The sequence below is a fragment of the Cydia fagiglandana genome, chromosome 20 (assembly GCF_963556715.1).
Source record: "Cydia fagiglandana chromosome 20, ilCydFagi1.1, whole genome shotgun sequence".
Classification (NCBI taxonomy): domain Eukaryota; kingdom Metazoa; phylum Arthropoda; class Insecta; order Lepidoptera; family Tortricidae; genus Cydia; species Cydia fagiglandana.
In genome coordinates, this window is record NC_085951.1 from 7,584,762 (window position 1) to 7,598,460 (window position 13,699).

General features: G+C 41.9%; 1 protein-coding gene across 1 annotated transcript in view; it reads left to right on the forward strand.

Annotated features, from left to right (window-relative positions):
• LOC134674823 (uncharacterized) overlaps nucleotides 1–13,699 on the forward strand; it is a 55,020-nt gene that overhangs the window by 39,390 nt on the left and 1,931 nt on the right. Inside the window, exons 2-9 of the mRNA XM_063532973.1 lie at nucleotides 597–669; nucleotides 4,776–4,976; nucleotides 5,093–6,486; nucleotides 6,870–7,697; nucleotides 12,280–12,405; nucleotides 12,628–12,729; nucleotides 12,771–12,914; nucleotides 12,956–13,099. Coding sequence (XP_063389043.1) covers nucleotides 4,776–4,976; nucleotides 5,093–6,486; nucleotides 6,870–7,697; nucleotides 12,280–12,405; nucleotides 12,628–12,729; nucleotides 12,771–12,914; nucleotides 12,956–13,099 — 2,939 coding nt within the window. The 5' untranslated portion in view covers nucleotides 597–669. The remainder of the gene's footprint in view (nucleotides 1–596; nucleotides 670–4,775; nucleotides 4,977–5,092; nucleotides 6,487–6,869; nucleotides 7,698–12,279; nucleotides 12,406–12,627; nucleotides 12,730–12,770; nucleotides 12,915–12,955; nucleotides 13,100–13,699) is intronic.

Genomic DNA, 13,699 nt, shown 5'->3' on the forward strand with positions numbered 1-13,699 from the left:
TATTTAAATCACTTATGAATGCTTGTTCTTGTCACTAAGCGTAAGCGGGCGTTTTATTTTTATTTCTGTACATTCATGCGTTCCATGTGTTCATAAGACTCCCAGAAATATTTGGTTATCCCTACTTAGGCTTACGAGCATTGTGGATTCTACCAGAAGAGATGAGTGTCCCAACTTTTCCACAGAAAATGTAATGGAAAATTGAATAAAAATAACCAAAGATATCTGGGAATTATATTTTTTTCCCCTGTCATGCAGGTGTAAAATATTGTCGAGCCTATCATAATTTGCGGTCTCTGTCGGATGCTAGGATGCTACCAAGAAAGGGACGATGTGATTTAAAATGATGCTCTTACCACCATCGTTTGACAGGCAATTTACTGCATTTAAAATGATTGCGTTGTTCTCCTTACACCTACAGCATCATAGCTGTGGTTAATATACATCAAATTGCGTAAAATATTTTCTATAGAGACCCTTGTTTGATTTTTTCGACTTTTATTTAAATTTTGTTCCTTGAGAGAAATATGTATGTAACTTTAGACTACTTTTTTTTTAAACTGCTATTTTATAGAAATGTTTTTTATTTATTTCAGATATTGGGCATAACGGACGAGGTGTCAACATGCTGAAAAACATTGGGCCCAGGGCCCTTCCGACTAGCACGAGGTGAGTGCAGTCAATCACAAAATACGTGAAATTTTGATCTGAGGAATCGGTAGGATACTATTAAAAACAAATTGAATAATTTTATAAAAATATTTTATTTTGTGGCCCGGATATGTCCTTAAACTACGTCCAGTACCCGGGTATGTCCTTAAACCACGTCCAAGACCACCGGTGGACGGGCAGCAGCGTCCCTCAAATTCGGTGTACTCAACTGCGATCGCCAACCCGCCTGCCAAGCGTGGCGATTATGGCATTCACCCCCCAAAAAAGGGGGAGGCCTATGTTCAGCAGTGGACATCTTATAGCTGAGATTATGATGATGATGATTTTATTTTGTGGCATTTCAAATGGGAATACTATACTATCCGTAAGCCCTTAAGGGCTACTTGCACTAGCCAGGGTTATCCACTAACTCCGAGTTCACCGTTAACACAGGGAAGGTCAGATGGCAGTCGCTTTCGTGAAAACTAGTGCCTACGTCAATTCTTGGGATTAGTTGTCAAGCAGACCCCAGGCCATGAGCCGTGGCAAAATGCAGGGATAACGCGAAAAAGATGAAGGAAGATAACAGCTCGACCCTGTATGTGTATGTACGTGTCATCATCATAAGAGTGACATTCCATTTTCAACTGCAGCTGCAATACTGTTCATTTTACTATGGAAACGCGTCGCTGTCATTGTCAATTTCCATAGTATAATGAACAGTATTGCAGCTGCAGTTGGAAATGGAATGTCACTCTAAAGGTGACAGTCCATTTCCAACGACAGCTGCAATACCTACTGTTCATTTTACTAAGGAAATGGAATGTTACTATTATGGTAACCATTACCAAGGCGTAGGCGGCCCTACATACATAGTTAGAAACATTGCCAAATTACGAGTCTAAAAGCACTCACGCGGTAATCAGCCGGGTGTTAAGAATTAACGGCCGAGCTGTAAGCGAGCCGCATAAATTAACGCATTGCGAATTAATTACGAGATAGCCAATGAATGTGGTTGTGGTTGCAAACTAACCATGAGAAGTAAGTAGCAGTTTGTATCTACTTTGTAATCGAGTACAAAAGACAAGTCGTTGTTTATTTTACTATGTAGATAGTAGGGTGGTTCACGTTTGTATGGGAAAAATTCAAACTCCAGCTAGAAAAAGCGGCACCCTCTCATTTTATTACACGTGTTCTGTTGACTAAATATGCCAAGTTTTGTAATCTTATCTCAACTACAAGGGGATGCTCAAACACTTTGAAATTTTTCAAAGTTGTATGAAATCCAAAAGAAACAAGTTATTATTTTTTTCAGTTTTATGTAAGTAGTAGTTTTCACATTTTGGATAATTTTGTAAATGGCTAATGTCTATATTAGAATGCTAAGGACTGCGCAAAGCGCGACATGATTGCGTTTAAAATCAACTGCGACTCATGGGCAGATGGGCAACAAACCGCGTGGAGTTTCAAGATTTGGACCGAAAACGGGCAATAAAACACATGCGCGATGAGGGTCGCATCTTAGAAACTACGATAGTAGTATAACTTTTCTTCAAATCAGCGGGTCTACCGCGAACATCTCTGATTTTCGATGATGGCAGTAGGCCCTCTGGACATCGGTATTAGGTGTATATTCGTTATTAGGTAGCTTATTAATAGTTTGTTACCATATATGAGGGTAATTGGCGAGATGAGCGTGACTGCGCGTAGTGCCCAGATAAGCTAATGGACGATTGTGCAAAACACAGTGCGCAGAGAAAAAACAGCAACCTAGCAAAGAACGACAAATACGCACGAAAGAAAAGTTGACGAAAGAGTTCCACAGAACTTGCTACAAATAGCATGCGGTTTTAGATATATTGTTCACGGAGTTCACGAAGTACGTAAGGCTAAGGTACAATGAATTAAATCGATCGATCAAACACCACAAGAATGTATCAAAATCATTTCAGAAGGTCTAGCACTTAATATTGATCATAATGTTCTGTTTCCTCTCGTCCATCAGGAAAGATAATAGATTTCCTATATTTTATGATTGAAACTTGAGAAATAGGTAAGTATTGTTCAGAGGCCCCGTTGACTAAGTATACAAGCGATATAGTTAGGTACTTATAATAAAAACAAAAAAAATACCATTAGGTACTTCAGTATTATGGAGTTACGAGAATCTGTACCGATAGCTAATTTCAATTGCATATACATATTATTTTAATTCAAATACCCTGCCATGAAAATGCTGCGAGATTGTCTATGTATATATTACAATAATACTGTGTGCATTGTTATTTGCGTTATTTAGTCAAGATGAAAAATGTGTCATTATATGAGTCTTACGTAGTATTGTGTCACTTACATTCATATTTGATTAAGTACCTACTCGTACTGTTAGTTTTATGCTGACTGCGAGTCAGAGATCCGTAAGGCACAGTTTTTGTCGGCGCGTGCACTGGACCGACCAAGAAAATGGATGCCGAGATCGCATGTAGTGTAATGTAAACTAGTTAATCTATTTCTGGATCGCAGTTAATAAGAAGGTTATAATTATTTCTCGTTAGAAGTCATATACGTACAGAATACAGCTCGCGGTGTATACCTATAGTTTTAGTTATAGATGGTCAAGCAAATCTTGTCAGTAGAAAAAGGCGCGAAATTCTAATTTTCTATGAGACGATATCCCTTCGCGCCTATATTTTTCAAATTTGCCGCCTTTTTCTACTGACAAGATCTGCTTGACCAAGTATATATAGCGCGCCGTATATACAGGGCCTTAGCGGAGCGCCTTATAGATGCCGCAGGAGACCAGAGGGCTGGCCAGTATTTTGCTCAACGCATAAGTATTGCCATACAACGTGGCAATGCGGCCAGCCTTCTGGGCACACTGCCCATCGACAGTGACTTGGGGGACGTTTTTTATTTATAGGCTTTTTATTTTAAGTTTATTTAGTTTAGAGATAGTTTGTATTATTATTTGTAAGCTAATTTAATGTTTTATATTTACTTAGTAGTGAATAAAGAAATAATACCCTAAGTATATATATGTAATTGTATTTGGATACAAAGTACATATCTTTTTTCGCCCTGAGTGTTAACTCTGAGGGGGAAAAAAACCGGACTTTGTATAAAAAAATCATACAATGTGTGATCTGTTTTTCTAGCTGTTTCGTATGTATCCTTATTTACTTCTTACCTACAGGTTAGTAAGCTTCATGGTAAATTCATTAGGTTAAAAAATTGGCAGGCCTATGGAACTCTCCGCGCGAGCTCGGATTGATACCTACGAATCTGCTCCCGTTCACGGTAGAAAAGCAAGCCAGTTGGTTGCCACACGCGCTCACGTACGCACGTCACCGCGCGCCGCACTGACAATTTTTACGATAGTTACAAGTTACGTAGTAGGTACTCGTACCTACCTACCTACTATTGAATTTCTTTAATTAAACATGTAATGTTTATTACTTATGTATGACAAATGTATAATTAATTTATTTTAGTAAATGTGTATTTTAACGACAGTAAGTTAACTTTACACCGGAAAGTGCCTACTCATTTTTGCTCTGGTTAACTTATAATTAATTACCTGTATTCATGGGGTTTCTATTATTTTTCTTTATTGTGTAACATAAACTAATTCTTGCTGGGATTATTGCGCGGTTTATAAAACGGCGTAAACACTGCGGTTACTGCAGGGACATATGACCTTTTAAAATGACTATTTCGCAAACACTAACGCATAATTGGAATATTAGGTATAATTTACGATTTAGCTTTCCTTTTATTTCACTCCGCTGTTTAAGTAGGTATTTATTTATCATTTCTAAGCGTCAGCAACCCTAGCGTTGTGCCGGTGCCCGCGGTGCGGGGAGCGGCGCGTTGAAGGTCACCCTATTGTATTTTTGTGTAGGTATCAAAACGGTAGGTATTTGCGTTTTGTTTGAGAGATAAGTATCTGTTCGTAAGAACTATTATATAATCTGTGACATTGGTGCCTCTATAAATAAATAAAAAGTGTTAGGTATACTTCGTGTCATTTAACGCTTAAAAAGTCTCTGATATACTTAGTTACCCCAATGGCCTCTTGTTGCGGGTCTACTTTTATTTAAAAAAAAAACACCTCTAATTTCTAGATGGTGACGATGGACAGCGACAGCGTGCGCCTCGGCGGGTTCCGTCTGGGCGCGCGCGAGGAGCCCGAGCGGCGCCCGCGCACGCCCTCCGTGTCCTCCCTCTCCCTCTACAAGCAGAAGATCGACGCGCTCTTCGACGACTCGCGCTCCGTCGCCAGCCTCCCGCAGTACGCGCCCGCCACCCACCTCACCGACACCAAGGTAACATTCTAAACTAAAACTCACTTAACATAATTAACTTCATTAACCTCACTTATTAGCGTTTTAGAATGTCTGTTTATGAATATGCCGGCTCATTTTTAACGTTTCTATTGCAGGCAACGAGAGACGGTAACGATGAAAGCTATTGCCAGAATAAAATCAACAAGATTAACAACACGGTTCAGGATCGAATAGAGAGGATGTTTGCGGATATGGCGGGCGAGTCCAGGCAGTCGATCGAGAGCATCGGCGTGCACGTGTTCAGTGTGCACTATCTGGGCTCCAGTCCTCTTCAGAGCAAGGTCACCAGCCTCTCCGGCCTCCAAACACCACTCAAAGACCTATACTTCGCCTACAGAAGAAACTACCGCCATAAAAGTAACCTCACGGGAAGACTAGAAATCTCAAAAAGTGGCCTCAAGGTCAGATATAAAGGAGAAAAAGGTGATTTAGAACAGTTGAACCCGTTCCCGACGATAGCAGTATGGTCTGCCGTCAAATTCGTCGTACAACCGTCTGAGAAGGAGAACCACGACTTAAGCTATGCTTTCTTACCTCTAATCACTGATCCAGACAATATTGACCGTCACGCGTTGTTCAAAACTTTGGAAATACCTGACAAAAAATATATCCTCTCCCACAACGAAAATTCGCATTCACCCCTTTTCGCTGTTGTGATGAGGAAGATCGGAGTCGCCAAGCAATTGGAGTGTCATGGGTTTGTATGTCAGACGTCCGAGGACGCTATCGTGATAGCGGCCACGCTATACAAATCTCTGATGTCACACATGAGCCGGCAGGGTCACAGCGGTGATATGAAGAAGCTCAGAAATCGAAACGGAGTTAGCTGTATGAGCGTAACGAGTAGTATAACACAAAATGATATGCCCATAAAACCACCGCGGAAGAAACGAAGCACATCGTCTTTAAGTGGTGATAGTGATCGACCCGATGGATTCTCAGCCAGTGAGTCTTTCCACGAAAGACCTAAACTGGAACGGACTAGAAGAATTTTAGCTGCAGAAGGGTACCGTCTGCCGTCACCACCGCCCTCAATTTCCCCCGCCGAACCTAAAAGAATAACTGTCGAAGAGGTAAAAGCTAAATTAGATTCCATAAAGCACGACACGAGCGGAAGCGATACGCAAGAATCAAAGAAATCGATGGCAAAAGATTCACTAAGTCCTACTATTAACGCTAAGATATCGAATCCTCTACCTCTTCAAAGCAGCAGCGAGTCTTCAGTTCGGAGTAAAGTTTCTGAAAAGATTGAACTATTTAGACAGTTGGAGAAACGAAAAAACCTCCCGAGACCACCGACTTTACCCCCTCCTATTCCAACGAAACCACATGAATCGCCTGATCATTCAAAAGAAACTCTCAGGAGAAGTCACAGTGGCAGAAAGTCTCTCAATGAATCAGGTGATATTCTGACGAAGGTGGCGATACCCCGCTCTGGCAGTTTTCTCAACGCCGGTGGACTGACCAGATATAAATCTATTGGACACAGGTATGTACACTACTTATTAATTGCAATGTAATTATAATTTAACGCTTCATAGGCGACACTACCTTTTCCCTGATATCTCAAGTTAACACGCAGTTAAAATTTTTCACTTGATGGTTAAAGCACCGAGGCGTTGGCAGCAGAACGCGCTCAGTGAAGTGTTTCAGCATCTTGCATGTTCGTAATTGTGCTAATGCAACCGCGTCCGCTACATTCCTCTGGTCTAGTATAACACCTGAGCAATTTTTTATCAATCCCAACTATTACAACCGAGCCAGTTGCATTCTCATTTTGTACCCATGAGAGTTGTATATGGTATAACTAACTAGTCGGTTACAAGTATGGTAATTATTGTAATGTAACGTATTCTTGTTTGCATTTTCCAGAAACAACGGGAAAAAGGGAGGCGGTTCCCCACTAGGGTTCAACGAACTTTTCAATGAATTCAAGGTTCAAGAGAATTTACACTCGATGGATGAAATATTGAATGCCATAATAGACGCCGAAGGCATGTCCTTCAACGATTTGAAACCGATATATAAAGAATTTCTTTTAAAATTAGCTGTTACCCTTACGAAGGATGAAATATTCCAACATAGTAAAGCTATTATGAAGAAACAGAAAAAGAAAATTTTAAGAAGGAACAGTATATTCCAAACTAAGAGGCGAAAGATATTCAAAGGAGCTAGTGGCTTACGCATGGTATTCAGGATGCCTTTCGGGAAAGAGTTGCCAAAAATTGAAAAGACCAACCATAAAATCGGTTCGTTTGATTTACAAACAGTAGCTAACAAAGAACCTATATCGGAAAGCTCAGTGTCAACGTCAAGTTACGATTTGAGGCAGTTTCGTCCGAAAGAACCACCATTACCGCCACCGAAGCGACAAACTATGAGGCAACGGAAGCGTGCCGACAAGGTCGTGCATGTTTCCAAACGAAATGGAAAGGTTTCGAGACCTGGAGAAAGGACATCCACTTCAGAAGATTCAGATTTTTTGACATTGAGTAACCGTCTCGGTTGTCAAAACCGGAATAGTTCAAGCGGATACGTATCATGCTCAGAATGCGAATCAGAAAGCTGCGTAGATCGTTGCTACTGCTCACTGAAAGAGGACAGCAAGGCAAAATGTTACTGCTACGAAGGAGGTGTCAAGAGAGATTCGTCCAAAACGAGGCTCCTTAGTAAAAGCAAAAACTGCAAAGACTGTTCCAAGTGAGTACCTACCGTACACTTAATATTTTAGTAATCTAGTTATTATTTGACGAATGAGTTTGCAAATTTAACATTAAGTAGAAAAATTTCTCCACTTTCGTCTGTGTTCGTTTACCAATTCATTTAACTCTAATAGAGGCGCATCTGCGCGAAGTGATTGTGCGAGCTTAATTACATTTTCCTTCTTGAACGTATCACCGGATTCTGCGCCTTGTTCATTATTGATTATGATTCATTATTTATAACTGGTGTTGGCGTAGAAATGAAATGTGTGTGCTGATTATCAGAGCGTAGCACGTCCGCGGCCTGCGATGCCTCATGATTAACTGAACCAAATTAGAATTATTTACAGTTGACTATGAATTCTTAATCTCCTAATAGCCGGGATTCTTAGGATAAAAACGTATGGATTCCAAAATCTAGTGTATTTTTCCGCTTGAATGATTGCTAGAGGTAGAAATCTGTGTCTTAGATCTCAGGTATTTTGATTAGACGCGAAGTCGCTGGATTGCGTTACGTGACTTGGTGTTATTAATTTCGGAACTTAAAACATTGTTATAATTGCTAAGTTAACCTGTCATTGCTGCAACAACATAACATTGTTGTTTATTATCTTGACATTGTTAGAAATAGAACATTTTCCGGTGATAATAAGGTAACAATTACATCATAAAATAATTTGGCCAAGCCCGAGATAGCTCGAGGCATTTAGTGTTCCGTACGGCTACCATCAGTTTGGCATTGACATAAACGATATCGTGAACGTAATTTACTTCCTATAGGTATATCTCTTTCGCACTAATATGTCAGTACGAGCGAGATGCATAGAAAGTAAATTACGTTCACGCCCTCGGTAGCGTTTATGTCAATGCCAAACTGATGGTAGCCGTACCGCTCGCATCGTTACATTTTACAGAGGTTGTTTGCCTGTTTTTAGGATACCGTATTCAACTACAAACACAGAACAATAGTACAAAGTGTCTAAGTGCGAAGGCCGAGCTTTAGCAAAATGTCATCGCTTTAGCACAGAGCAATAGTACAAGTGTCTAAATGTGAAGGCCAAAGGCCGACCTCCGCGTAGCCCGAAGGCCCGAAGCGTCCAGGATGTCAGTGCTTTAACACAGAACAATAGTACAAGTGTCTAAATGCGAAAGCCGAAGGCCGAGCTCCGCGCAGGGCCGAAGGCCCGAAGCGTCCAGGATGTTAGTACTTAAACACAGAACAATAGTATAAGTATCTAAATGCGAAGGCCGAAGGCCGAGCTCCGCGTAGGGCCGAAGGCCCGAATCGTCCAGGCTGTCAGTTCTGTGTTTAACCACTGACATCTTGCAGGCTTCGGGCCTTCGGCCCTACGCGGAGCTCGGCCTCCGGCCTTCGCATTTAGTCACTTGTATTAATAACCTGTGTTTAGAACTGACCTCCTGGATGCTTCGGGCTTTCGGCCCAATGCGACTTCAGCCTTTGGATCTTGCGACTTAGACACTTGTACTTAAAAAATACTTGGAAAAGTTACGGGAGGCTTCGGACGGACGCTTCGGATCTTCGAATCGCTCCTTCGGCCTTTGCATTTAGTTAGATTCTTGTACTATTGCTTTGTGTTTGAATACCGAAGTCGAGCATCTCGCGAATGTTTGATGTATTATAATAATTTAGAGTAAGGCCAAGCGCGCACCACGATTTTTTGTCCTGCGATAATTTTGTCGCAGAAATGCAACGTATGTGTTTATATGTTAGTGCGCCCATATGCGACAAAAAACTCGCAGCGATTTTAAAATTGTGATTTGTCACATTTTTCCGCGATTGTCGCAAAGTGAATTGCAGCATGCGGAGTTGTATGGCCCCGCGCGCAATATGATAATAAAATCGCACCCCGGCCGGACCTCAGTCGGCATTTCGCTCTCCAAACCCCAACACCTCGGCACCTGCATCTCCAATGGAGTCTCAAAATGAGACGCTAGATGTTGACCATTTAATTATGGAAATAGACGGGGATCACCTTTGTGTTATAAATGCTCAAAGTTATACAGCAATCGCATATTAAAGACACGTTTCATGACAAGCGACTGGTACGAAATCCATGTTGAGAATGAACAAATCGTCGACTTTTTCATCGCAGTGCGCGCAGTGAATTTTCTGCGATATATTACAGCTCGATTCTAAAATCTTGTCGCAAAAATTAAAATCGTGGTGCGTGCTTGGCCTATAATACCTTAAATGTATACTCCTTCTTATATATATAGACTTTCATATTATTTAGAACTGCTAAAAAACAAGATCGGCTTACTTTAAATATTTCGTAAATTTTACCTTTGTTTCTAAAAACTGTGATATTTAACTGTCATATACTATTAATGTCTTCCAAAACGATTTTCTCGTAACAGGACTGAGGGGCTACCGCGAAAACCGAAATTCGCAATTTGCGGGGATCTTTCTCTTTTACTCCAATGAAGGCGTAATTAGAGTGACAGAGAAAAATGCTCGCAATTTGCAAACTTCTATTTTGGCGGTTATAGCCCTGAATCTTGTTGCTCACCGATCCGTTCAAAAATATACATAAGTACTGAATATAATTAATAGATATTATAATTATACAATTAATACAGAAATGTAATGGTACTTAATGAAAAGGAATATTGTGTATATTGTTTCGACGAATCAGATACTCTCAATAAAATCTATACATGAGGCCAAAGCTGTTCATAAATATTAAATGACTTTATTATCTCTATACGCCTTACTAACTCTATGTGTCCTATTGTGGAAAAAAACACAACGACAGTCAAGAACGGAATTCTTAATTTGAATTTTTCAGATTTTTGAGTTGCCTAGTCCATTGGTTGGAAAGCCCGTTCGAAATTTAAACTTATTTGCAATATAATAAGGTCGTATTTTGTAGATCTCTTTATAATTATAGTAGGCTTTTGAGATAAAATTAAATATCCCACAAAAATAAGCAAGCAGAATTAAACTTTGTATCAAAGACATAAGTCATAAATTTCAATGCCAAAGTTTTAACTAAGGATCTTTCTCGTTAAAATTACTTCCTAGAATTGACCAGTGTAAGCATCAGTTAGCTAACCCTAAGCAACCAAAGATCAAGCTGCAGTTGAAAAACGAATAAAGATAAAGTTAAGCTGATAATTTTCCCGCCGTCTCCATGCTTCTTTAAGTTGGGTATTGACTGGTCAGCTGCCTGTTAGCTATAGTTTTCGCGAAAATCGCCAGGACAGAGGTGAAATTTTTTGTATCAAAACTTGCAACTTTAAATGCATTTTTTGACGAAACTATTGCAGTCTAAAATGAAGTCAAAATCAGTCCATCGACTCAATTTTTTGCAAGCTTTCTAATGGTACCCCACACGATTCTTACAAATGAAAAAAGTTTCAGCCTACCCCTCTCAACCCCCTAAATTTCCCCCTTTAATAAGAAATAAGCAGTTTTGACTTATTTACAATATGAGTGGTGGTAATTGCTATAACTGTTCCAAATTTTAGGTATCTATGTCAAACGGTCTCTGAGAAAAACGTATTTAACTGATTTGCAAGACCGAAGTGATCCCATAAGTGTTCCGTAAACAAAGTTTTGTACGGAACACTAAAAATGGTTGTCTGTAAAGTCTGTTTACGGACGATAATTTTGCGTGATAGTTAACGTCTTAAGAAAACGTGGCCGTAACGTTACTATGGAGATCTGTCTACAAAATGACACTTTTTCGTGCATGCTACCGGTTTTCATCGATTTATAAAAGGCTTGCTACACGGTCGCCGACAAGCCCCCAGACCGCGTGGCCTTGGCCGGTCCCGGACCGTGTAGACAGTTCTTACCAACAAAATTTGACCAAAACTGACCAAGGACAGACCAAGGTCAGACGGTTAGAAGGCTTGTCGGCGACCGTGTAGCAAGCCTTTAAGACGTTATTACGTCAAAAACTATCTAAACGTGGACCAAATTAGTTAGGTATGTAGTCAATCGCTGCTGACTCTTCTTAGTCTAACTCTAGGTACCTACCGGTTATTATAGGTACTTATCGCGATGCGTAGATTTTTCAAATCTTAAGGCTCCGCTTCACGTTGGGCCAACGCCAACGCGGGACGCATTTATGCGTTAGAGGGAGCAAGTGATATTGCTATCTCATTCTACCGCATGGCTGCGTCCCTCGTTGGCGTTGGCGTTGGCCCAACGTGAAGAGCAGCCTATAAAGTAAACGTTGCTTTGGGTGCCGAAATAGGTAAACAAGTAAGGCCCACTTGCACCATTTCACTAATCCTGAGTTAACCGGTTAAACCTGGAGTTACCATGGTTCCCAGTACAATTGGACACTGAGTTATTAACAGTTTAACCGCTTAACCCCAGGTTAGTGGGATAGTGCAAGTGGCCCTAAGTTTATTTTATGTCTATTCGCATCAATAAAATCTGCAGCGGATTTGATAGCCCACGCAGCGTAAGTGTTATTTATACGTCATAATTTCATAGAAGTTTGACGTTTAAAATGACGCTTGCACTGCGTGGGCTATCTAAATCGCTGCAGACTTTTTACGGTCTGACTATATACAAATTTTAATACCTATGACATTGATTCCAGGGACGTTTACGACGGCGACTTCAGCTACTGCTCGTGCGACTCCGAGTCGTGCGCCGACAGCAACAAGTGCTACTGCGCGGTCGAGTACCAGCGCGAACGCTACGCCTCCTACCAGACCAAGTCCAGGTGAAACTACTTTCCTTGACATTAACCTAAGGACGGTTAAGTTTACGACGGCGACTTCAGCTACTGTTCGTGCGACTCCGAGTCGTACGCCGACAGCAACAAGTGCTACTGCGCGGTCGAGTACCAGTGGGAACGCTACGCCTCCTAGCAGACCAAGTCCAGGTTAAACTACTTTCCTTGACATTAACCTAAGGACGGTTAAGTTTACGACGGCGACTTCAGCTACTGCTCGTGCGACTCCGAGTCGTGCGCCGACAGCAACAAGTGCTACTGCGCGGTCGAGTACCAGCGGGAACGCTATGCCTCCTACCAGACCAAGTCCAGGTTAAACTACTTTCCTTGTCATGCAATAACCTTAGCGTCAGCGATTGGCATGTTGTCTACGACGTTTACGACGGCGACTTCAGCTACTGCTCGTGCGACTCCGAGTCGTGCGCCGACAGCAACAAGTGCTACTGCGCGGTCGAGTACCAGCGCGAACGCTACGCCTCCTACCAGACCAAGTCCAGGTAAAACTACTCTTCTTGACATTCAATAACCTTAGCGTTAGCGATTGGCATGTTGTCTACGACGTTTACGACGGCGACTTCAGCTACTGCTCGTGCGACTCCGAGTCGTGCGCCGACAGCAACAAGTGCTACTGCGCGGTCGAGTACCAGCGCGAACGCTACGCCTCCTACCAGACCAAGTCCAGGTAAAACTACTCTTCTTGACATTCAATAACCTTAGCATTAGCGATTGGCGTGTTGTCTATGCGACGTTTACGACGGCGACTTCAGCTACTGCTCGTGCGACTCCGAGTCGTGCGCCGACAGCAACAAGTGCTACTGCGCGGTCGAGTACCAGCGGGAACACTACGTCTCCTACCAGACCAAGTCCAGATGAAACTACTTTCCTTGTCATGCAATAACCTTAGCGTCAGCGATTGGCATGTTGTCTACGACGTTTACGACGGCGACTTCAGCTACTGCTCGTGCGACTCCGAGTCGTGCGCCGACAGCAACAAGTGCTACTGCGCGGTCGAGTACCAGCGGGAACGCTACGCCTCCTAGCAGACCAAGTCCAGGTTAAACTACTTTCCTTGACATTAACCTAAGGACGGTTAAGTTTACGACGGCGACTTCAGCTACTGCTCGTGCGACTCCGAGTCGTGCGCCGACAGCAACAAGTGCTACTGCGCGGTCGAGTACCAGCGGGAACGCTACGTCTCCAACCAGACCAAGTCCAGGTGAAACTACTTTCCTTGACATTAACCTAAGGACGGTTAAGTTTGCGACGGCGACTTCAGCTACTG